The sequence below is a fragment of the Notothenia rossii genome (genome assembly GCF_949606895.1).
Source record: "Notothenia rossii genome assembly, chromosome: 4".
Lineage (NCBI taxonomy): Eukaryota > Metazoa > Chordata > Actinopteri > Perciformes > Nototheniidae > Notothenia > Notothenia rossii.
Genome location: NC_136902.1, coordinates 21,522,837 through 21,545,042, shown reverse-complemented (window position 1 = coordinate 21,545,042; position 22,206 = coordinate 21,522,837). Strand labels below are relative to the sequence as shown.

Below are 22,206 nucleotides of genomic sequence, written 5' to 3'. Positions count from 1 at the left end.
TCTGCTCCACCTGCAGAGCTGCTACTGTGGATGGTACAAACCTAAAGACCAGGTAGCTGCAGGATGAAAACATGGCTGCACCCCTTATTGCACCGCCAGGACCTGATAGCTTCAAGAAGTTTACTTTGGAATCTTTGGCGATTATTGAGCTGCGCATCAATGAGGAGAAAAACAGGAAGCCTCCCAAGCAGGACAGCAGCTACCGCGACGATGATGACGAGAACAAGCCCAGACCCAACACTGACCTGGAGGCTGGGCGGAGCCTGCCCTACATCTACGGGGACATCCCTAAGGGAATGGTGGCAGTACCACTGGAGGACCTGGACCCATACTACCTGAATTCTCAGAAAGTGAGTATACCAACAAAGGCACACCAACACATGTTTAGTGATGCTGTCATTTGACATAAATGAGAGCTGATTTAGCCAAAGGATGTTTCTGAATATGGCTGGGTATCGAGCTTTATAGACCAGAAAAGTAGCATCCAAAATGTGAAAACGGTTTTAAAAACTGGCATCTGATCCGAGGTCTTCTTTCCTTATTCCTTGATCAGTTTCATTCTCAAGTATTGGTTATAGGTCCTGAAACATTGGTTTCCCAAAATGAATATTTTAAGCAATACCAGGTCTAATTCACAAAATGGTAATCGTCCCACTACCTCAGGTGCCTCTTTTTGCAAGCCAGAACATGTAGGATTACATTACATCACTGCGCATCTCTCAGTATCTCAGTCTTTTGAGGTGTTGTTATTCAGATTTGGACATTTCTGTAGCATTATTAAAATGAAACTTATTTGGTTCAAACATTCAAAGTGTGAGGTATCTTGATGGATAAGCATTACTATGAAACATTTTATGATTGAGATAATTGTTGTTTAAATGTGGTGTTTAAAAATTATTTTCCCTAAATGATCAGCATTACTCTCCGGTATTGTTGCTTACGTATACAGCATAGAAAGGACGTTGTTGTACATCAGCCGAATCCAATTATACATATTAACATCTCAGATAATTGTTAGTATGAGTGGCCTCATGACGTAGAGGTGAGTCATATGATGGCTAGAAGTTACTCAGAGGAGGAGTGACGTGTGGTTTGCGACTGTTGGCTTCCTGGTGTGCTGTGTTTACAGTGATTTGAATTTTATAATAAGAGTACAGAATATAATTATCTAATCCTCCTTGAAGATCTTTGGGGACTGTGAGAGTCCAGCTCTCGAGTCGTTGAGTGGTCCGTATCTCCGATTTGCTTGCAGGGCTTTGGGAAAAAGGTCAGAAGCAGCAACTGATGAAAGACGGTTGTTCCACATGACAGACATTCCTAATTGTTCAAAAATGAATTTGTGGCAGGAGCGAAAGGCGGCAGCAACAGTAGGGTGAGAGCAGTCTGGTTGTCTTAGAGGAGAGACGTGTCTCTCTGGGGTATCTGTCCTCCCTGACGCCGTGTGAGGACGGACAGGTGACCTTGAGAGTCCCTTAACATCCCATCATGTGTCCCTGTCAACCAGAACTGTTATAGCAGACTGCATTCATGTCAGATGGCTGTGTCTTGCTCTTGATGGAGCAATTGGCCTCTAAATACAAATGTTTAAAGACGTAACATCCATTACTCCAGGATGTTGATGAAGGGTGAAATGGAGGCTATGGAAAATTCCAAACTTTCATAGCCTTCATTTCCGCCATTTTGTAAAATACCAGCCATGTATGCACTCAAGTGTTGCTGTATTGTGTTTTACAATGTCAACATGTTACTTTAAAAAAAGCAAGAATACCTAATCATAAAATGGCTGTCTTTAAATGATTGACCTAAGGTCAGTCTAAAGCTGGTGTGTTTATAAACACACTGAAGAGTTAGGCCAAAATCCTCTACCATGGTAATTTTATTTGTTGTCTATTTATAACAAAGAATTATGTAACAAAATTGGCATTTCTATTCAAAATGGTCTCTTCAAATCAGATATCTTTTAAATACTGTTTCACTTTTGTGATGTTGTATAACTCAGTGCCTGTCCACACAGTGTTCTTTAAATATAACAAGTCCTGCCTGAACCACTCCCCCCCCTATAATATCCGTTTAGTCATCATCATTATTTTGTTTTAGACATTGTGTGTGTGCATTCAGGTGCACAGTATCTGAGTCTCAGTCTGTCTCTGTCTCATTCCTCCCTGTCTTTACACCGTGCACGCTCACTGTTATGTAACACGCCAGCCCAGTGCACAAGGATGAGACACGACTCAGATGGCACGTGGCAAACACATCGATCGATTCGAGGGACTGTTGATAAAAAAAAAAAGCATGACTGTCACAGATGCATTCCAGTCTTCAGGCTTGTTGTTGCTTCTTGTGTTTAGTTGGTTGTCCCTGAACCTGCCCTTACCAGCAGTCCTGTCAGTTCTCTTCTTCAGGCAAATCTAATTATGGCCCTCAATCTAGTCTCCCTCTTATACCAAAGGGGGCCGATGGTCCTTTGGTTCTGGCAGCTTCCAGCAGCTCTGACGTCAGATCAGGTGGTGACCTTGACGGGAGGACACTGCTCCGTATGTCACTCTCACTGAGGGCGGCGGGCCGGTTTTTGAAACATTGTTTGCAGGGAAGGGGTGAATGACTGTAAGGGAAAGCAGTTAATCTTCTGCATGTAAAATCTTAAGCTGAGGGTCCTCTTAGATGGTGTCATATTTGGGACAGAGGGCTGACAGGCTGAGCTACGTCAAGCTGGGTGTCAGTGTACAAGGCCGGGGAAACAGATCGTTTTCAAGGAGAGGGGAACGAGACATAGAGATAGGAGGGAAGGAGAGAGGAAGTGAGGACAGGGATGAAATGGGCGACATGTGCAAGGATGCATGAGCACACTTGCTCTCCTTCTTGCTGCAGCTGGGCTTTCTCAAATGTGTTTTTGCTGAGGGAAGACCTAAAGATGCAAAATCAGAAATACTACAGAGCTAATATTCTTTTTTCGAAGTCAAATCAGGCAAAGATAAAATGATTTCCCTGTACCACACCTGTGTATGTGTAATATAAGCAACATCTGTTCATTTGTTTGTGTGGAGCAAAGATAAACAATAAACAGAGACAAACAAATAAACAGCCATATTAACTCAAAAGTCACAGATGGCTTGTGAAGGACCATGGTATAAAGTAAATATATTCTTAAAGAGCACAGATTACTGTGTAAGGTAGGGCTGTACCCAAATGCTTCATTCATAACGTCGACATTCAAATTCTAAATGCTGCACTCTCTTTTCCTGCATGTGAATTTTGCATTTCTTATAACTCCTCAGAGAAAATACACCGATTAGATTTAATTAAAAAAAGACTAACTTTGGCTGCCGGATGGCTCAGTGGTTAGAGTTGGAGGCCCAATTGCAGTGTCTGTTGCCTAGTAAAACGGTTTGAATCCCGACCCACCCGAAAACATTTCATTTTTTAAGGTCATTATCCCAAGACATACAGTAAGGACATACTCTCAAGATGAATTCCAAAACCTTATTACAAAAGAGGGCATTGGACACATGCACCGTCACAGAAAATTCATGTCCTCCCACAAAGATCAGAGCTTTTCCTTTAGGAATGTAAACCTAATCTTTTGGATGTAAAATGGAACAAACTGAATATAAGCATGGTGAGGAATTCATGAGCAGGTTAGCAGATAGCATGGAGGTTGAGCCCCATGCCAATTGTGTGTGTGTGTGTGTGTGTGTGTGTGTGTGTGTGTGTGTGTGTGTGTGTGTGTGTGTGTGTGTGTGTGTGTGTGTGTGTGTGTGTGTGTGTGTGTGTGTGTGTGTGTGTGTGTGTGTGTGTGTGTGTGTGTGTGTGTGTGTGTGTGTGTGTGTGTGTGTGTGTGTGTGTGTGTGTGTGTGTGTGTGTGTGTGTGTGTGTGTGTGTGTGTGTGTGTGAAACACTAAGGTGATGGTGTGTTCATTGTAATGCAACATGGCCAACAACATGTATTCCATTTTTCTAATTATGTAGTTTTTTGGGTGTTTTTGTTATTATTTAAAACATGTCTGCAGACCTTTAGTACATTTAGCTCATTATACTTACTTTTACTTAAGTAACAATTCCAATGCAGGACTTTTACTTACAGTGTAGTTGTACAATCTTTACTTGAGTTAAGAATCCAAACCCTTCTGATTTTATTAAAGTTAATTTTGGACCTAACTGTAATAAACTTGTTCTACCACAAGCTCTAAAAAACCTGCTGACTCGCTGTTTTCAAGGTGTTTTTTACTCAACACCGCATTTTATACCTGTGTGAGGGCAACCATACTTCATGTAATCTGTTCCTAAAAAGACTTAAATAAAATAAATATCATGTTTGAGGGTTTGAGGGTTTTTCTTTATGTAAACTCCTGCAAATATCATGCATACTTTTTAACTGGACTTAAAGGTCCCTATTATACTGTGTTTCATTAATATATCACAGGTCTCAGATATATCCAGAGCCTGTCTCTGATTGGCTGAAACACCAAACAGATCATTGCAGCATCCCATAATCCCCTATGTTTCAGCCCTGTTTCCAAAGTGCTGATTATCTGTCTGTTACTTTAGATGAAAATAAGGAGCCACTCCCCACGCCCCTCTGAGAGATATTTGGTTAAAAATAACTCAATGGTGCTCTCGGAGGAGATTCAGGTGGTGTGTGTGTGTGTGTGTGTGTGTGTGTGTGTGTGTGTGTGTGTGTGTGTGTGTGTGTGTGTGTGTGTGTGTGTGTGTGTGTGTGTGTGTGTGTGTGTGTGTGTGTGTGTGTGTGTGTGTGTGTGTGTGTGTGTGTGTGTGTGTGTGTGTGTGTGTGTGTGTGTGTGTGTGTGTGTGTGTGTGTGTGTTATCCATTTACCAGAAGGGTTGAAAGAAGGGGGCTCTTTGAATGGCTGCTGTGGCCCTCACGGATGCAGCCGCCCTGCCTGATGGCTGGAGCTTCTGTGTTGAAGTGACTCTCCCCCTCTCGCTTTGCCTCCCGCCCATCACCCCTCCCACCCTGCTTCCTGCCCCTCTCCCTGGCTGTGCTGCCTCTGCGCTGCTTCTCCTCGGCCTGCTGCTGCCACAGTTGCTGCCTGCCTGCTTCATGCGCTCTCCATCTCCCTTCGCTTTCTGCCTTTCCTCTCCTCTGCTCTCCTCTTTGCTCAGCTCCAGATTATGAAATGTTCAGTAGCTTTGCAGCAGTTTAGTCATGCATAAAAAGGAAAAAGACTTCCAGTCCCTACATATATAGCAGGCATGTGTGGATGTCAACCTTGCTTGCTCTTTTTTTTAGCTTTGTGCATTCTGCTCATGTGTGTGCTTGTGCATTAGGGCTATGTGTATTTGTTATGCATATGCAAACAACATATGTGTGTAATGGCTGTCATGCTACCAATAACTGTGAGGATTCCATGTGTGTCATTCTGACTGACAATACTGGGAATGTTTACAGAACATATATATAAGATATGAACATTAGGGTGAGGCTGCGGCTCTGACCTATAATAGTATCTGGGGAGTAAGATTATCTAATCGTGTCTAACTGTGCTGGCTTGTTCCGAGTTGTCTTCAGATCTCAATCAAATTAATATCAGTGAGGTCATGTGACAGAACTGTGTCTCGTCCTCTGGGAAGTAAGGCTCTATAATCAGTGCGATGTTCCTCTGAGATTTGTATGTTTTGTGTTAACATTTTACACAAGCACCTTCTCTCTGTTAGAAGTGTGCAATTAACCTGCAGCCATGTGATCACTGTACGTCTCCCTCCCCCCCTTTTCCTCCCCCCTTGTCCTCCCCCTTCTGACTCCACTGTCTCCAGCCTTCAGCCCTTAGCCGCCAGCTCGGCAGCGCTTAATGTAGTGAGGGCTGCCTTGTTAAAAGCACAAGGGCCCATATCACTGTATGGAGTCTCATTAAAGTTTCAAGCAAAGCGCCATGTTTTATTTAATCAATTATGAGGTTATCCACAGAAAGAGGCTTGCCGGTCTTTCTGGGTTCGGCGTTTCCTTCTCTTGAAACCACCAAAGCCGTTATGTACAGGATGGTGCTGCTGGGTGACTGGGACAACATATGAACATTTGAAACATCCTGGCAGCTATTTCCACTCTGTTCCTCTGTGTTTCAGATAATTTAATGGGACAGAAAGTGCACAACTCACAAATGAACTAATGCACAAAATCTTAACATAGTGTCTATATATGTATACAAGTTATGTATGCTGAAATATATGTATGCAGAGAATATACTTGCAATAGATAAAATATGATGACATTTGTTTTTGATATGTATTTGTATGTAATTCAGTTCAGTTGGTAAATGTGTTAATCTTATATACAATGTGCATTTGGTTAATTTTTTATTTTTGTCTGATTAAGCCATTAATACTCTCTCTCCCTCTCTTTTCTTCTTTCCACAGACATTTATAGTACTAAATTCAGGGAAGACAATCTTCCGTTTTAGTGCCACATCTGCCTTGTACTTCATAAATCCTTTAAACCCGTTTAGGCGAGTAGCTATTAAAATTTTGATACATTCATATCCTTTGAAATGGTGTCTTAACAGCAGAGACAAAAGAGTTTCGTATTCAGTATTCATGATATGTTCTGTCGTTCTGCTATTGGTGTTGTCTGTGACTGTAACTTCTGGAGGGGATAGATACAACTGCTGTATGGATGGAAACTAATAGCATGTCATTATAGAAAATAGCATACAGGAAGCCATTTTATCATTGGAAGGGAAGGCTAGCACAAATGATCCTTATCAGTAAACCAGGCGGGACCTCCTTAACATCCTATTAGGATTTAGCACTGTGCCATCCATCACTGTACCCAGACCAGGTATTTGGAGGTCTTACCTGTTCTTATAAAAAGAGACAGAGCTGTCAAGTTACTCAAGAGGTGGAAGGAAGTCTGTTTTAGAAAACAAGCTGCTGCGGATTGAAGCAGAATTTCCATAAAGTGGTTCAAGTATTGATTTACCTCATCGTCAAACCATTACAACAGGCTGCTCAGACACAAGTATAAAAGAGCCCTCCCCCGACTAAGCCCTGCATTAATATGGGATACAAATGTCAGCCCCATGTAAAACAATTTAGGTAAATCTATTATTAAGAGCGACTTTTGTTTCTCCATATTATTAAATGTTAAAAATTCTCTTTAGCTCTAATGTTTGATAACTAAAAAGTTTTGTATTTCCACTATAAATGTACCATATCAATATTTCATTGGTGCGAGCACACCAAACAACCTCCTCTTAAGTGCTATAAGTAGGTGTCATGACATTAACAGTTTACAAAGAGGGCTCTTAAGCTTCAATGGACCACAGCAATCACATTAATACATACTTAAGCTACTGGCAATGTATTTCATTGTGTTTTACTTCTAAATCAAGGTTTATAATGTTATTGTTTGCCTGTTTTATCAATATTTTCCTTAACTTGACCCTCACTCTTTTCAGCATGATCATTATGTTTACTATTTTGACCAACTGTATATTCATGACCTTTAGTGATCCTCCCGAGTGGTCAAAACAAGTAGAGTAAGTACCCATTTATTATATTTGCTCCATTGTATGAATGCATGATAACTGCTAGCCCCAGTTTGTTCCCCTGTAATCTTACATTGTAGCACAGAGCTGAACATCCAATTTGACATGAAGAAATACTGAATGATCTTTGAAAAACCCAGAAGATACAAACTGGATTTGCCAAATACTATCTCTAGAGAAACTGTTATAATTGTCTGTGATATACACGTGTTAATTAAAAATGATATATTTGACAATTTACCTTACTCTAGCATCCCAAATGTATCCTGTGCCCGACGCTCCACTTTTTCATTACCTGCATGTGTCATCCGCTAATGGTGCAGAGAAGTGAGTGAGCTTTGATGCAGCCTGCTGAACTGATTCTGTCAACACGTTTTCCTTTCAGGTACACATTCACAGGAATTTATACATTTGAGTCTCTTGTAAAAATCTGCGCACGTGGATTCTGTATAGACGGGTTTACATTCCTCAGAGACCCATGGAACTGGTTGGATTTCATGGTCATTTCGATGGCGTAAGTATTTCTCTTATCATTATTATTATTAGTATTATGTTATTCTGACTTTCACTTGATGATGAAATGAAGTTACAGTATGTGAACACATATTTGCATTGTTTTGTTAAAGAGGGTGGGTTAAGAAAGTGAGTGTTCAGTGCTACAGACGATTGCTCATCCTTCTGTCTTTTCTTACTCTCTGTCTGATGATAACTCATCTTCTGTGTTTTCAACGTTGATCCGAGACCTCTCTGGTCTTTCTCTTTGGGAGTTTAAGGTTTCCATCCGACACTCTGCGGCCTCCCTGATAACAACACACCCCAGTCCCTTTCTTAGGATTTATCTTCCTCCTGTCATCTCACTCTCCCTCTCATTCACCTTTTCTCTTTCAGTCTGCAACATTCAATTTAAGGCCCCCGTCTACTGTTCATCACCCCCTATTTCTACTACAGATTTACCTGCCTCTACATTACAGTACCTCATTCATAAATACCCATTAATGATAAGCATCATGCAAATTACATCTTCATTGTTTGTAGAGCGGTCACATATGTGTCAACTTACCTTCCCACCTCATACTTTCATGTAAATAACGAGCTGTTGTTACTGTGGTTTGATCCTGCAGGTATATAACAGAGTTTGTAAACCTAGGCAATGTCTCAGCTCTGCGCACGTTCAGGGTGTTGAGGGCATTGAAAACTATTTCTGTTATTCCAGGTAAGACAGGATGGGGCGGGTGATGGTTGGGCGGGGTTGGTGTTAGGTGTGTGTGTCTTTCTTTCCTTTACCTTCCACCCTTCTCCTCAGTGGACAGGCTCTGTGAGTGGCGTCGTTTCCTCCTGGTTCGGTGGTGTTGTGCTCTTGGCGTTTGTGGTTATTGTCATCGTGTTTGTTCTGTGTGTGATCCTTCCCCTGTTTCAGATATATAACAGAGTTTGTGGACCTGGGCAATGTATCTGCGCTGAGAACATTCAGAGTTCTCCGAGCATTGAAAACTATCTCAGTCATTCCAGGTGAGACTCAGTTTAAACACTAAGGCTGATCCTCTCACCCTTTCTTTTCTACTCACTATTATTATGATTACAATTATGATTTAAGCAACAACTAAATAATTGGAGACAACCATTTTTTGATTTATTTTTCCTCCAAAATTATCAAAAATGGTACTAATACATTTTTGATAGGCTTTGCAGTCTCCTCTAGTGTCTGCACTCTCTTCTGCCCCAGTAGCATTCTCATTACGAGGCTTGTCTCCAAAGCAGCTGATGTGATTCCCTTCAGAAATAGTTTTAACCCACTCCGCTCTTACCAGCTTTAGAAAAAACCCTGCTCTGTTAAAAAGTAAATTATTGATAGAGTATTCAGACTTGATGTTGAAAACCAGGTCATTATACATGGTATATTAATCAGCTAAGAAAAGATCATGGCTTTTCAAATTTCCCAAAAATGTCTAGTTATTCTATTACAGAAGTGCAAGGAAAATTAAAACATCAATCATAGTTTGTCACATTTTTATAACTAGTGATTGAATTGGATATAAAGGATTCCATGTTTTTGGGATCAAAAACAAACTTTGTATGTTCATTTGAGAATTAGCTCTTAGGGAGATCTCACAGAATTCACCGATTATTTATGTCTGAAGACTGCCAAGCCTAGTTTGTGAACATATCTCTTATGCTGCATGATGCTTTTCAGTCACTTGCTTTTACAATATTAGCCTACTAAGAGCTTTGCTGACAAATGGCATTGAAAGTTTGATTTGCCTTCTTTCGTTTTTAGTTTGATTATTGATTTTCTTTCCTCTCTCTTTTTTACAACCTCCTTGAATGATATACCACACCGAAAAAAGAGACGTTGTGCTTACATTTTAGAGGTTGGGCACACAGATGGGATGGTCGAATGACCTCTTGACCTTTTTTGAGTGACACTGACCACACATCCATCTATCTTTTGATAGAGGATGTGGAACAGATGTCGTGTTTACTCAAAAGAACTGCTGTGAATGGCTTTTTTAAAACCGCATATTCATTTGGAAATATGAAAAAGGAAATCCTGCAAGTGCAAACAAAAAGGGATGATTTGGATTGAAATTGTATTTAAAGGAATAGTTCAACATGTGCAAAATGAAATATGCTTACTCATTTTCTGGCAGATAGATGAAAAATATTGATACCTCTCTCATGTCTAATTGGTTAATATGAAGCTACAGCACATAGCTGTTTAGCTTAGCTTAACACAAAGTGTGAAACCAGAGGGAACAGTTAACCTTTTTTTAACATTTAGTTATGAATACCTATTTTGTTTGATTTTTGCTTGACTAAAGCGCCAAATGTCAGTTTACAAGGGGTTACATGCTGGTCCATTTCTTGGCACCAAGCCATTGGGGGGGGGGGGGGGGGGGGCTCCAGAAATGTACTGGTCCACCTGTAAAACGTAGAACTGTTGTTTTCACACTTTAGTCATTGTAAAGGTTAAACAAACAAAATATAGCTTGTTAATAATTGAGCTTGAGGTGCTGATGGGTGGATTTTCATACCTTTTGGCTTAGCCAAGCTTACTGTTACAGTCCAGTCTTTGTGCTAAGCTAAGCTAACCAGCTGCTGGCTGTATCTTTATATTCAAACAGCTGGACATCAATATCAGTATCAATCCTCTCATCCAACTCTGTGCCAGAAATTGAATAAGCGTATTTCTCTAAATGTCGAACTATCCCTTTAATAATAATGAATGAAGGCCTGTAGCACTGGAGTGGGGAAAATGTAGCTCTTATAGTGTTGGTTTAATTTAGCTGAAAACAATCAAAGTGCAGTTGAGGGCATGATTTCGGAAGATGAAGATATTTTTTACCATACCCTACCTAAACTGAAATTGAAATAGTTTCTTAATGAGACTTAATGAGATAATTGTTAGACACTGCAAAGTAATTGGAGTTTTTAGTAAGATGTGTTAGCCTACATTTAGAGCATATTTAACAAACAGTGTATACAGCTGGTAAAGCCCACTGTACCTGTAGAGAACAAACAGAAAAGACGGTGCTGGTCATCCTGCTTCCATGTTTGAGGTCCTTGTGGACTCATGTGAACGCTGCCAGAGGATGCCTGCTCAAGAAGGTAAACAGCTTTTATCTTTAGTGAAGGTGTGGATGAGACACACTGCAGGGTCACGGTATGGGGATTCAGTGCTTTCCTGTTGACACCTTATACATACAGTTCAAGAAAGTGCCCACTCTGGCACTGGCATTGAATTGCTCCTGTTCAGCCTTGGAGTTTAAATGACCTGCATGTGGTTTCCAGCCCCTTGCCTGTGCCTCTGTCCTTTCATGGCCCCTCTTTGTGCTGCTGTGCTCTCCTTATGGATTTCCTCTCACTTTTCTACAGTCTTCTCCCTCTTATTCACTTTGTCCATCATTGGCAATGAAATACAAATTCCTCCCATTCAAAAACAGTCTCTCTGATATTTGATTTGACTTTTGAAAAAAATTGATGTCTGGATTAATCTGAAAAGAGTGGGAATGCTCCTAAATATTTCCTGTTTGTTTTGTTTCTAGAGATGTTATGTATGTCATCTGTCAAAGTGTATTACTAGCTAGATCTTAAAAAACAAATCTTGTCTATTTATTTGAATAAATAAAACCCCTTTTTGTTGGATGTTTAGCACAGAAAATCAATGCAATATATATTAACTGTTAGATGTATTATAACATTTTTAATTGACTTATTTAGTAACAAGATATTCATTAAATAGTTCAAAAACAATTGAATATTAAAGTACAGTCTTGCCACTCCCGGCTTTCGACCTTAATCTAGTCAAAAGCTTGATATTTCACAATGAATAAAAAGGATCTAAAAGGATTACTAGATTAGCAGTATTAGTTTAAAAAACAGAACATTTGCAATAGAAGTAGATTCTCCAAATATTGATATCTGGGGCGCTTCTTCTCCTGCATCAGCTGTTTGTTTTGCTTACTTGTGTGTAAGGCCTGAAGACCATTGTGGGCGCCCTGATCCAGTCTGTGAAGAAGCTTTCGGATGTGATGATCCTGACCGTCTTCTGCCTGAGCGTCTTTGCCCTCATCGGTCTCCAGCTCTTCATGGGAAACCTGCGCCACAAGTGTGTGTTCTGGCCAATCAACATGACCAAGAGCTTCGATTGGACGGATTACATCCTGAATGATAGTGAGTAGAGGCTAGGCTTCGCCAACGGTGAGCTGGCAGCAATCTAGGGGTATGAGTAAGCCCATATGCTACAACGACCAAACAATATGTCCTTTTGGCTGGTGACAGAACAAACAAAAATGATTGTAAATGAAACTGCACATAATTGTACATATTGTATGTATGAGCAGAAATTTGAATACATATACAGATCATTTCAGAATAAACGACTGTAGCCGCGAAGGTATGCTAGAAAAACGACTCATTATGCCTTTTTGTTTTTGCTTCAGCCAACTACTACTTCCTGCCTGGCCAGTTGGACGCTCTTCTCTGTGGGAACAGCTCCGACTCTGGGTGAGTTGCCTTCTCTGCCCTTCTCTGAATGTTGCTGGTCCTCACAGAGACCTGCTGTAGTTTCTTTATCTGCCTTAAAGGTCACCTATTATGCAAAATCCACATTTTCATGTCTTTTATAAAGAAACATGTGTCCCCTCTGTGTAAAGAGATTCTGAAAGTTTCAGGAAAAAATATTCGCTAACTTTTTGTCCTGATCCATTTATATGAAAACCTGTCTGAAAATGAGCTTTTGGTAACTTTATGATGTCATAATGTTTTTTTGGCTTGTGTAACCATTAGCCAATGATCAACCAAGGTAACCCCCCCTCCCCCCCTCACCTTATCACCTGAATCTCCTCCTAGAGCACCATTGTGTTCTTCTTAACCAAATATCTCTCAGAGGGGAGTGGGGAGTGGCTCCTTATTTTCATCTAAAGTAAAAGACAGAGAATCAGCACTTTTGAAATAGGGCTGAAACAGAGGGGATTATGGGATGCTTCAATAGAGTGCCACAGTGACGCGTCCTAAAACCCGGAAGTAAACTCCTTCCGCTTCCTTCGACAAAAAACAATTGCAATTTCTAGGACGCGTCACTGTGGCACTCTATTGGTGATCTGTTTGGTATTTAGAGCCAAACACTTCAGAGCATGTTTTGCATATATCTGAGACCTATAATATATTGATGAAAAACAGTATAATAGCGGAAGTCAGATTACATTATTAAATATACAGTGCTGACAAAAAATTTGGGCCGCGTGCCCCTCTCTCTCTTCCTCTCTCATTCTCTCTCTTTTTTCTCCCTCCGCCCCTCAGGCGCTGCCCGGAGGGCTTCACATGCTTGAAAGCTGGGAGGAATCCAAACTACGGCTACACCAGCTTTGACAGCTTCGGCTGGGCCTTCCTGGCTCTCTTCCGCCTCATGACACAGGACTTCTGGGAAAACCTTTACATGCTGGTAAAGCTGATTTGTCAACGAGTTCAGCTTGTAACATAGGCTACAGCATATACAACACATACAACTTATCAAATATTACTTTCTAGAAACAGTAAAATAACATAGTGCTGCCACAATAATTAGTCCCTTCATTAATTGGTTATCATTCTTGATAGATTTCTCAGTCATATAAATTATAAATATTGCGTCAGTGCAGCCCTGTTGGAAGCAGATATCCTGTGAGACTTTGGTGCCCCTGCAGTGAAGCCTGAAACATGCTGAGCTTCTCCACTGTTTCCTCGTTCTAGTGTGTTGTAACTCCAACTTTCAGACAGAAAATGGCGGATCATCCTGCCTTGATTCCCACTGTGACTAGGCTCATCTGCATACTGTAGCCAGGCCACTTCTTTCCTGTCTGTCAGCCTGTCCCACACAGAGCCTGTGGAGACACTCCTCCCTCCACAGGCGGAGGCTGAGTGGAAGGAAGGAGGCATGAAATATTAACGGCTCAGGATTACAGTATGGCCAAGAGGGAGATGAGATCTGATGGGAGCATTGCAGCTCATACTTCTATTTTTGCTCCCATCTTTGAAATTCAGCTTCTAGTTACAGGCTCGCACTGCTATTGTGTCCTGTGTCCTGAGATTAATGATAATGCAGCTTTGTTTAGAAAGGATGTTGAATTTTTACCTGTCAGATGTTCAGAAATGAAATGAAATTGATGTGTCAGAGCCGAGATCTTACTGTTCATACTTTAACCTGCCCACATGAGATTAGGTGATGTGTGGGACTAAAAGACAATGATTTGGACGGCTAATCGGTCTGTGCTTCTCGTTAGAAATGTTAAGTTTGTATTCACTTTCCAGAACTACATGTCAACAACATTCATAATTAATTTGTAATGGTATTTCACTTCTCTATCATAGGAGGCCCTGATGACAATAGTCTGCCTTTTTTAAAAGGACCAAAAGAGGTTATTTAGTGAGAACATAACTTTGAAATTTGAGGTCCTTCTGCCTCTTGAATACCTATGGGGAATAAAACAAAATAAGAAATACCCTTTCAAATGAAGGATGACACTATGTTCTAAAAAAACAAATTCAAGATAAACCCCAAGTAGTCTCATTTGTTCTGCTGTGCCTCTGAAGCTCAGGCTCCTCACTTCCTGTCTCCACGGGGGATAGCATCCCCTCCCATTTGAATACATAGTTTGGCTGTGTGCTGGTTGATTGAGTGTGCAGAGAAAGTAGGTCAAAATGCATATCTCATGACTCTCCCAGATGAAACCTTGGGCTCATGCTGAGAACCGGATATGAGATTATTCCTGTATATCTATTCATCAATGAATGAGATGATGGTAGAACTGATTTGAGCATGTTGGTACCTCTTCAGACATTTACATTTTTTTTGCAATTCAGCCTTTCCCCCACAAACAGCTGACTGTTTATTTCTAATGAGTCACTGTCAGAGATGTGAGCCTGACTCTTGATGTTATGTATCAGATGTCATGATGTCTCTCCCCCTCTCACCTCTGCTGCGCTGCCTCCCCACAGACGCTGAGGGCGGCAGGGAAGACCTACATGCTCTTCTTTGTGCTGGTGATCTTTGTGGGCTCGTTCTACTTGGTGAATCTGATCTTGGCTGTGGTGGCCATGGCTTACGAGGAGCAGAACCAGGCCACCATGGAAGAGGCTATTCGGAAGGAGGAGGAATTCAAGGCCATGCTGGATCAGCTCAAGAGACATCAGGAAGACGTCCAGGTCAGCCCTCCGCACGGACGGAGCACCACATTATTCCTTCCTAATGTTGTATGATTGGTGACTTCCTTGGTGTGTTTTTTTTGCAGATGGCTGCCATGGCAACCTCTGCGGGGACAGTGTCAGAGGACGCGGTAGAGGACGATGGAGGAGGGCGTCTGTCATGCAGTTCCTCTGAGATGTCAAAGCTCAGCTCCAAGAGTGCAAAAGAGCGGCGCAATCGTAAGAAGAAGTGGCGGCAGAAAGAGCAGGACAAGGAGAAAGGCGACAGCGAGAAGTTTGTCAAGTCAGAGTCGGATGACGGCAGCAAGAGGAGCCGATTCCGGTTCCCTGATAATCGCCTCGGTCGAAAGTCTTCCATTATGAACCAGGTGAGGAAAATAAGTATTAATGGCTGGATGCATTTTGATAATCCTCCAATTTAGCAGAATTTAAAGGGGTAGATTTGCATTTCTGTGTCTGACTTTTTTGTCAATATGATAAGAGAGGTTCATGGATTCTCTTGAATCACTCTGACATTTCTGTGGAGGAACAACTTTTTAGTTTTTTAAAGGTCCCATGTCATGGCCATTTCTACTGATCATAATTCCACTATTGAGGTATACTAAAATAGATTTATACTGTGCAATTTTCCAAAATCACATTGGTTTCTCATACAGCATCTCTGTATAGTATGTGTTTTCACTCTCTGTCCCAAACGGCTTGTTGGAGCTCCTGCCCCCACACACACACACACACCCGCAGCCTGGCTGGGAGTTTGTGTGTGTGCTCACATTACATTACATTACATTGCATTTAGCTGACGCTTTTATCCAAAGCGACTTACAATAAGTGCGTTCGACCAACAAAATACAAACTTGAAGAAAACAGAATCATATAAGTACATCAGGTTTCATAGAGCTAAAACATTTCAAGTGCTACTCAACTAGCTTTAGATAAGCCAGTCCTCTATTAGTATATAAGTGCTTTGTTAATAGTTCTATCGCTCGAAGTGGAGTCGAAAGAGATGAGTTTTCAGTCTGCGCTGGAAGATGTGTAAGCTTTCTGCTGTCCTGATTTCAATGGGGAGCTCATTCCACCATTTTGGAGCAAGGATAGCAAACCCACGTGTTTTTGCTGATGGGAACTTGGGTCCCCCTCGCAGTGCGGGTGCAGCGAGCTGTTTGGCTGATGCAGAGCGGCGTGCACGTGCTGGGGTGTAGTATGGTTTAACCATGTCCTGGATGTAGGAAGGGCCAGATCCATTTGCAGCATGGTACGCAAGTACCAGTGTCTTGAAGTGGATTCTAGCAGTTACCGGAAGCCAGTGAAGGGAGCGGAGGAGCGGTGTGCAGTGGGAAAATGTTGGAAGGTTGAAGACCAGACGAGCAGCTGCATTCTGGATGAGCTGCAGAGGTCGGATGGCACATGCAGGGAGACCAGCCAGGAGGGAGTTGCAGTAGTCTAGGCGTGAGATGACGAGAGCCTGGACCAGAACCTGCGCTGTTTTCTGGGTCAGCTGGGGACGTATTCTCCTGATGTTGTAAAGAGTGTATCTGCAGCAGCGGGTTGTAGCAGCGATGTTTGCAGTGAAGGATAGTTTGTTATCTAGGGTCACACCCAGATTCCTTGCAGTCTGAGTCGGGGAAACAACAGAGGTGCCGATGTTGATTGTTAGGTCAAGAGTGGGACAATCTTTTCCAGGAAGGAAAAGCAGTTCAGTCTTGTCAAGGTTGAGCTTGAGGTGGTGAGCAGACATCCACTGAGAGATGTCTGCTAGGCAAGCAGAGATGCGTGTGATGACCTGGGTCTCTGAGCGGGGAAAGGACAGAATTAATTGGGTGTCGTCAGCGTAGGAGTGGTCACATACAGACTCACAGCCGTGCCGCATCCCGCCGTCTCAGGGAGGACAAATCGGCGGAGCTGCAGCTGAGAAAAGATTGAGTGTGGCCGTAATGTAACGGCTCCACGGATTGGTCCATTTGGGTATGGGCACGTCACTGTACTCAGGAAGAAAACAATGGAAAAAGAGAAATCTCCAACGAGGCGTTCTGGGGCAGCATAGACAGGTATTTTCTGTGTTAGAGTTTTACTCGCTACAGGGTGTACTTTGAGGGTTTGTGACTCTGCAGACCGTTTACATGCATAATAATAACCGGAAAATCATGACATGGGACCTTTAAGAGGACTATAATTGACTGATTTAAGCTTAGAAATTCTACTGTAGTATCTCCATTGTTATAGGTTCGTGGCAGACATCTCACAGACACAAATCCAACATATAAAAGTGTAACTGTGCATTTCTTGATAACACGTGGGTAAACTGACCCTTTAAGCTTTTTGAGGCTCATTGATAATTACTAAATCAAACCTTAAAAACAAACATCTATAAAATCAGAGGCACATAATTAGAAGAGATGTGTTTTTTATACCCATTAATAAAATATAGATGCCAGTGAAAAAAAATATGCTTTATTAAATGTGGCTGTGTCGGTTTTGACTGTCAGGTGAGGAACTTTTCCAATTAAGAGTTCCCCTCTATTGGTCAGTACATCATGGTGTTGCATGAACTCGCATATAGAGGGGCATAAAGTGTCCAGAGATATAGAAACACATGTCCAGGTACTGAATTATTCACGGTGAACACACAAATGTTTCAAAGGGAGCAATCCTGCAGCTGTGCCTAGGCCTCACGAGGGCTCCACCCGCTCTTACTGTATGATGTGTTTTACAGTTTAGGATTACAAAATAAGATCAGGAGCACTGGCACAATGTAACAGAGGATTGTTCTAACAAAAATGGGATTCCAGTTGAGATAGCATACCCTGTGTGCACTTTTAATAATATTTGGATCAATACTAGCAGCAGCCCAGATTGATGTTGTTGTGACTCAGGTTCCTCTCTACAGTATGTTATTTCAGCTGCCTACATCTCTGTCCTGTATGTGTGACCTTGAATGTGTAGGGAATCAGTGACCTAATTATGTAATTCCCTCCATTTATTAAGTCACATGACTGCTCCGGCAGAATATGCCTCCTTCGGGAAAAGCGTCCTGGTTGCATTACATTTCTCACACCCCACAGATGTTGCTTTCATCATGACCTCCGTAACTGATGACAAACAGCAGAGGAATGACGCTGCAATCAATTGTAATTCAGAAACGCCCTCTGCTACATCAATTACACAAATGTCTCCTCTCCATGTCCTTCTTTTACCTCCAGTCCCTCCTCAGTATACCCGGCTCGCCTTTCCTGTCCCGCCACAACAGCAAGAGCAGCATCTTCAGCTTCAAGGGCCGTGGTAAGGATGTGGGCTCAGAGAACGAGTTTGCAGACGACGAGCACAGCACGGTGGAGGAGTGTGAGGAGCGCCGGGGCTCGCTGTTCAGCCCCTATCGACGGAACAGCTACAGCGGCTTCCACGGGAAGAGGAACAGCACGGTGGACTGCAACGGCGTTGTGTCGCTCATCGGCCGTGGGCCCGGTGGACGCCTTCTGCCTGAGGTGAAAATAGATAAGGCAGCTACTGACGACAGTGTAAGGAAGTCTATGAGTAGTCCTATCTAGGCATGGCTCCTCTCTCGTCCGTTTCTTTTCTTCTTGCTCTCTATCTACTAGTCTGTCATCTTTGCAAGTTCGTATGTATCTCTTGGCTAAGCGCTCGCGCCTCCCCTCCCCCTGCAGTGTATGCTGCCCTCCAACAGTAGGCAAAGGATGGAGAAATAAATACATTTGAATAGTGAATATGCTATAGCCAACCCTGTATCTGATAGGTTAGTGAAACTGGGTCTATCAGTGAATTCCAGGCAATTTTGTTGTTTGATTTGATCGATGAATGTCAATGCTTTGAATGTTGATATCAAATTATTCATATATATATACACCTTACCCACACTATTTTACAGGCACTAGTCATACAGACACGATTCGATTATTATTCTGCTCCCCATTTGACCGTAAGATTTTGGCACATATACAGAAGCCTGATTAATATTTAATGCACAAACTAAAGCTTTGTGGGATGTCATTAAGTTCCTGTTTAACACACTCTAGTAATAAGACTCGATATGTGATAACAAACAGCATATAACGATGCTCTAGTGTGTTGATGTGTTCCTCCTCCAGGCATCCTGGTCCTATGCTAGCCTGTGTGGGTAGATCTTCAGTAGGAGGCGGAGGGAACAGAGGAGACCAGCATTAAAGCAACAGACATTTTTTAACTGCTTCCCTAATACACTGTTAATATCCTAAAGCAGATACAGAAGTTACACTTACTATCCTATCAGGCCTTCCTTATTAATATGTAATTTAAGAAAGAAGGAGGGCTGCTGTCCTTGTGTGTCTTAACCTTTCTCTGTTTTCCAAAAACTCCCTGGTCAACATTAGTGAATTAGTTGTGTCTTATTCTAGTTAGCATGGTGAATCTAAACCCTAAATTAGAACAAGCATGATCAAGTAGAACAATGGCTATGGTGTCTGTAATTTCCTCTCCTTCTCTTTGACTTGGAGCATGCTCATGCATGACAACCGGATTGATCTGAACTCTTTAGAAACTATTAACAATGCTCCTCACTTGATTGTTGCAATATAAGTTGTATGGTTTCAAAGTAGGAAGATAAAGTAACATCAATTTGCAAGTCACTTAAAAAATTGCCAGATTTGGGAGACATCTTGTAAATAAATAACCTAATGATTATATTGCAATGGCAGCAAAGCCTCCATTATTGCATGACAGGACTGAAAATGCATTCATGCAGAAGCAATTCTCCTTGCACAATATTGCACAATCCATTTATGATTTAATCTGGATGAGCTAATTACATTCAAACACAATTAGGTCAAGTAGCCCTAGACCACTGCTCCCACTTTGGCTGAGACCTGCATGCCTTTACAGCATACACACATATTCCTTGAAACCAGCATTGATATAGAAAAGACTGAAACATAACCCTCACTTCAAAAATCTGATCATCTACTACTTTTTCCTGCCAATGCTGTTGCGCTTCCCTCCGCCGACCACCGGTGGTGATGTGGGATGGTGTTCATGTCCTCTCCATGGGTGCTTGATTCTTCCTCTCCCCCTGACAGCCGACCACTGAGGTTGAGGTGAAGAAGAAAATGTCGGGCTCCCTGATGGTGTCTGTGGACCAGCTCAATACCTCCTTTGGGCGGAAAGAGCGGGCCAACAGTGTCATGAGCGTCATTACCAACACACTAGTGGAGGGTACTGCCACTTTAACCCAGCTATTTAACATGCTCTCTCATTATTCTTTAACTAGGGCTGCTCTCATTGGTTGATTAGTTTGACATGAATTTCCTGCTTATCTGCTTTGCATATCCAATAGTACCAGATACATACAATGCATACAATTTCATTATCATTTTATACCATTGCATGTGTTATGCTCATGCACGCAAGTATGTTTGGTTTTGATGTGTGATCCGCGCTATGTCTTTAGAACTGGAGGAGTCTCAGCGCAAGTGTCCGCCATGCTGGTATAAGTTTGCTAACACATTCCTGATCTGGGAGTGCTCCCCCAACTGGATTAAGATCAAGGAGATTATGAACTTGATTGTCATGGACCCCTTCGTGGATTTAGCCATCACCATCTGTATCGTCCTCAACACCCTCTTCATGGCCATGGAGCACTACCCCATGACCCCCGACTTTGAACACATGCTGTCTGTAGGCAATCTGGTGAGTGGCGTCTTTTTGTTCTTTTTAAAAGGATACTATTTTTTGCAGGTTAAGAATCGCCTCTGCTTCTTCTTTGCAGCTCATAGAGATATTATTTTTGGAACTGTAATTGGCAGCTCTTTCATTGCAGATTCAGAGATGAAAGGATGGGGAAAAAAACATTCTCTACACCCTACTGTGACCTTGTATCTATGAATTTCTCATTCTTCCCATGCACATGTTCCCTGTCTACTCCTGTTATCTCTCTTTCTCTCCTCTGCTTGTGTGGAGCTTCTGTTTGCTTCAGTGGGACCAGCCTGCCTCTGCAAGTTGGCTGACTGGTGGGAGGCCTGCATTCATATTTCATGCAGCCTGATCGATGAGCTCTGAAAGAGTGCCGGAATAATGGCTTGGATAACTCGACCTGGCCATTTTAGCTATGAGCCTTTTCAAGGAACCTGATTAAACTTGAACTCTGGCACTGTGATTATTGTTTTACTTTTCAGTATCACTTTTGTTGTCTCTGTTAGAAAAATGTCACTCGTCACCGGCTTGAGCTTCAATATCAGGATACATGTATTTATTATCCTTGCAAGAATGGAAGAAGTCATCACATACAGAGCTGCTTGGGACAAAATAGTTCCCCGAATATTGTCCTTCACATGCCTTACATACAAGACAGGGTGTTACAGTGACAAGATGCAAGAATACCAGTTCAAAGCTGTGTTCTGGCCTTAGTTCAGATTAGCTAAGGCCTGCGTTAGCAATAAACACGACAGTCATGTGCCTATCTCCATAGAGGCTGAATCCTCATGTTAATCGTTGTCACATAGCTATCATATGCCTAAAACAGTGTGTCCTGACGCTCTTCTAGGTAATCATACATCCAGTTACGTACACAGAGCGTAGGGCCTTTGTTATCATGTGCTACTCTGATATTAGAAGAGTACATTCAGTATTTTCCCAACAGTCTCAAACTGAGATGTATCACAAATGACAGTAATTACAAAATTGTAGATCCATGTACAATGTGAGACAGTTATTACTCTGAACAGCATTGGGAATTAATTACAGTACGATGTATTTTATTTTTTATTTTTTTCACTGATCTGTATTAGTCCATGCCACATGAGTCAAAGCATGCACAAAAGAGTTTATGCTTAACTTGTTATTTGTTGCATTATTTCCGTAATACCAGAGAGCAAACCATTACCAGTGGGCTCCATATTGAGATCTGTGTGGAGTTAATCCCTCTGCTCTGTATTTAGAACCAATAACCTTTTAACATCCAAAATGCACAACTCACTAGTAGATATTAATAGATATCACCCACCATGCTTCAAATCCATTTTTGTTCCAATCTGTTCCCTTTCCT

The 22,206-nt window shown here is 41.9% G+C and overlaps 1 protein-coding gene across 6 annotated transcripts in view; it reads left to right on the top strand.

Annotated features, from left to right (window-relative positions):
• The window catches only part of scn8aa (sodium channel, voltage gated, type VIII, alpha subunit a), a 44,286-nt gene that overhangs the window by 3,238 nt on the left and 18,842 nt on the right, over nt 1–22,206 (top strand). For 2 of the 6 annotated variants that reach the window (XM_079678075.1, XM_079678076.1), the window contains exons 2-14: nt 17–350; nt 6,370–6,488; nt 7,401–7,490; nt 7,885–8,013; nt 8,917–9,008; nt 11,973–12,170; nt 12,440–12,503; nt 13,299–13,440; nt 14,973–15,179; nt 15,266–15,547; nt 18,377–18,691; nt 20,243–20,378; nt 20,614–20,852. In XM_079678075.1, the coding sequence (XP_079534201.1) occupies nt 72–350; nt 6,370–6,488; nt 7,401–7,490; nt 7,885–8,013; nt 8,917–9,008; nt 11,973–12,170; nt 12,440–12,503; nt 13,299–13,440; nt 14,973–15,179; nt 15,266–15,547; nt 18,377–18,691; nt 20,243–20,378; nt 20,614–20,852 (2,292 nt within the window). In that variant the 5' untranslated portion in view covers nt 17–71. Of the gene's footprint in view, nt 1–16; nt 351–6,369; nt 6,489–7,400; nt 7,491–7,884; nt 8,014–8,620; nt 8,713–8,916; nt 9,009–11,972; nt 12,171–12,439; nt 12,504–13,298; nt 13,441–14,972; nt 15,180–15,265; nt 15,548–18,376; nt 18,692–20,242; nt 20,379–20,613; nt 20,853–22,206 lie in introns of those variants that run through there. The other 4 variants (XM_079678078.1, XM_079678077.1, XM_079678080.1 and 1 more) reach the window with 4 other exon arrangements.